The sequence below is a fragment of the Trichechus manatus genome, unplaced genomic scaffold, assembly GCF_000243295.1.
Source record: "Trichechus manatus latirostris isolate Lorelei unplaced genomic scaffold, TriManLat1.0 scaffold00057, whole genome shotgun sequence".
NCBI classification, from domain to species: domain Eukaryota; kingdom Metazoa; phylum Chordata; class Mammalia; order Sirenia; family Trichechidae; genus Trichechus; species Trichechus manatus.
Window position 1 is genome coordinate 4,348,994 of NW_004443993.1, and position 1,020 is coordinate 4,350,013.

General features: G+C 46.7%; 1 protein-coding gene across 1 annotated transcript in view; it reads left to right on the plus strand.

The window, feature by feature from the left end:
- Window positions 1–1,020, plus strand: part of LOC101357565 (putative adhesion G protein-coupled receptor E4P) — a 38,067-nt gene that overhangs the window by 31,381 nt on the left and 5,666 nt on the right. The window contains exon 3 of the mRNA XM_023733072.1: window positions 196–428. Coding sequence (XP_023588840.1) covers window positions 196–428 — 233 coding nt within the window. The remainder of the gene's footprint in view (window positions 1–195; window positions 429–1,020) is intronic.

The window sequence follows — 1,020 nt, forward strand, 5'->3', positions numbered from 1 at the left end:
GTGAATTTATGTTAATGGGGGAGGAACAATTTGGAAAAGGAGGGTCAGAATGATTGCACAACTGGAAGAATGTAGTCAACGTCATTGAATTGTAGATGTAGAAACTATTAAATTGGTGTATGTTCTGCTGTGTATATTCTCAACAACAACAACAAAAAATTTATAATTAATTAATTAATCAAAAAAATAAAGAAGGATGGAGTGACCGTTGTGTTCTCTCTTGCTGGACCCAGAAGGATCCAGTGCTGGGTGCGATCACCTACGTGGGGCTGAGCTTCTCTCTGCTGTGCCTCCTCCTGGTGGCCCTCACCTTCCTCCTGTGCCGGCCCATCCAGAACACCAGCACCTCGCTCCACCTGCAACTCTTGCTCTGCCTCTTCCTGGCCCACCTGCTCTTCCTCACAGGCATCAACAGGACAGAGCCCAAGGTAAGAGAAATAGCTGAAACTCACTTTTCATGAAAATTTCCAGTGACTTTCCAACTGTGTTCCATAGAGGCCCAACAGGGGCAGCTGGAAACAGGAGGATGGAGGGAGGGTTAGAGAATTCGCTGGACAGCCCACTGCCCTCACTGCCAACCAAAAAAACCAAACCAAGCCAGCTGTGTTGAGTGGATTCTGACTCATGGCAACCCTATGTGTGTAGAGTAGAACTGTGCTCCATAGGGTTTTCATGGTTGTGACCTTTCAGAAGCAGATTGCCAGACCTTTCCTCCAAGGTGCCTGTAGTTGGGTTCAAACCACCAACCTTTTGGTTAGTTGAGTGCTTAACTGCTTGTGCCACCCAGGGACTCCTGGTGGCAAATGGAGTCACTGCCATCAGCTGACTATTTTTCTGTTGTCAATGGTAGATTTCTGGATAAGAGTGTTAGAACAAAGAGTTCCCTGGCTAGAAAATGGTGAAAAGCATGGATCTAGTCAAACGTAGGAGGAAGTTCCTGAGTGGCGTGAACAGTTAACTGTTTGACTACTAACCAGAAGGTTGGTGGTTTGAACCCATCCAGAAGGACTCGGAAGAAAG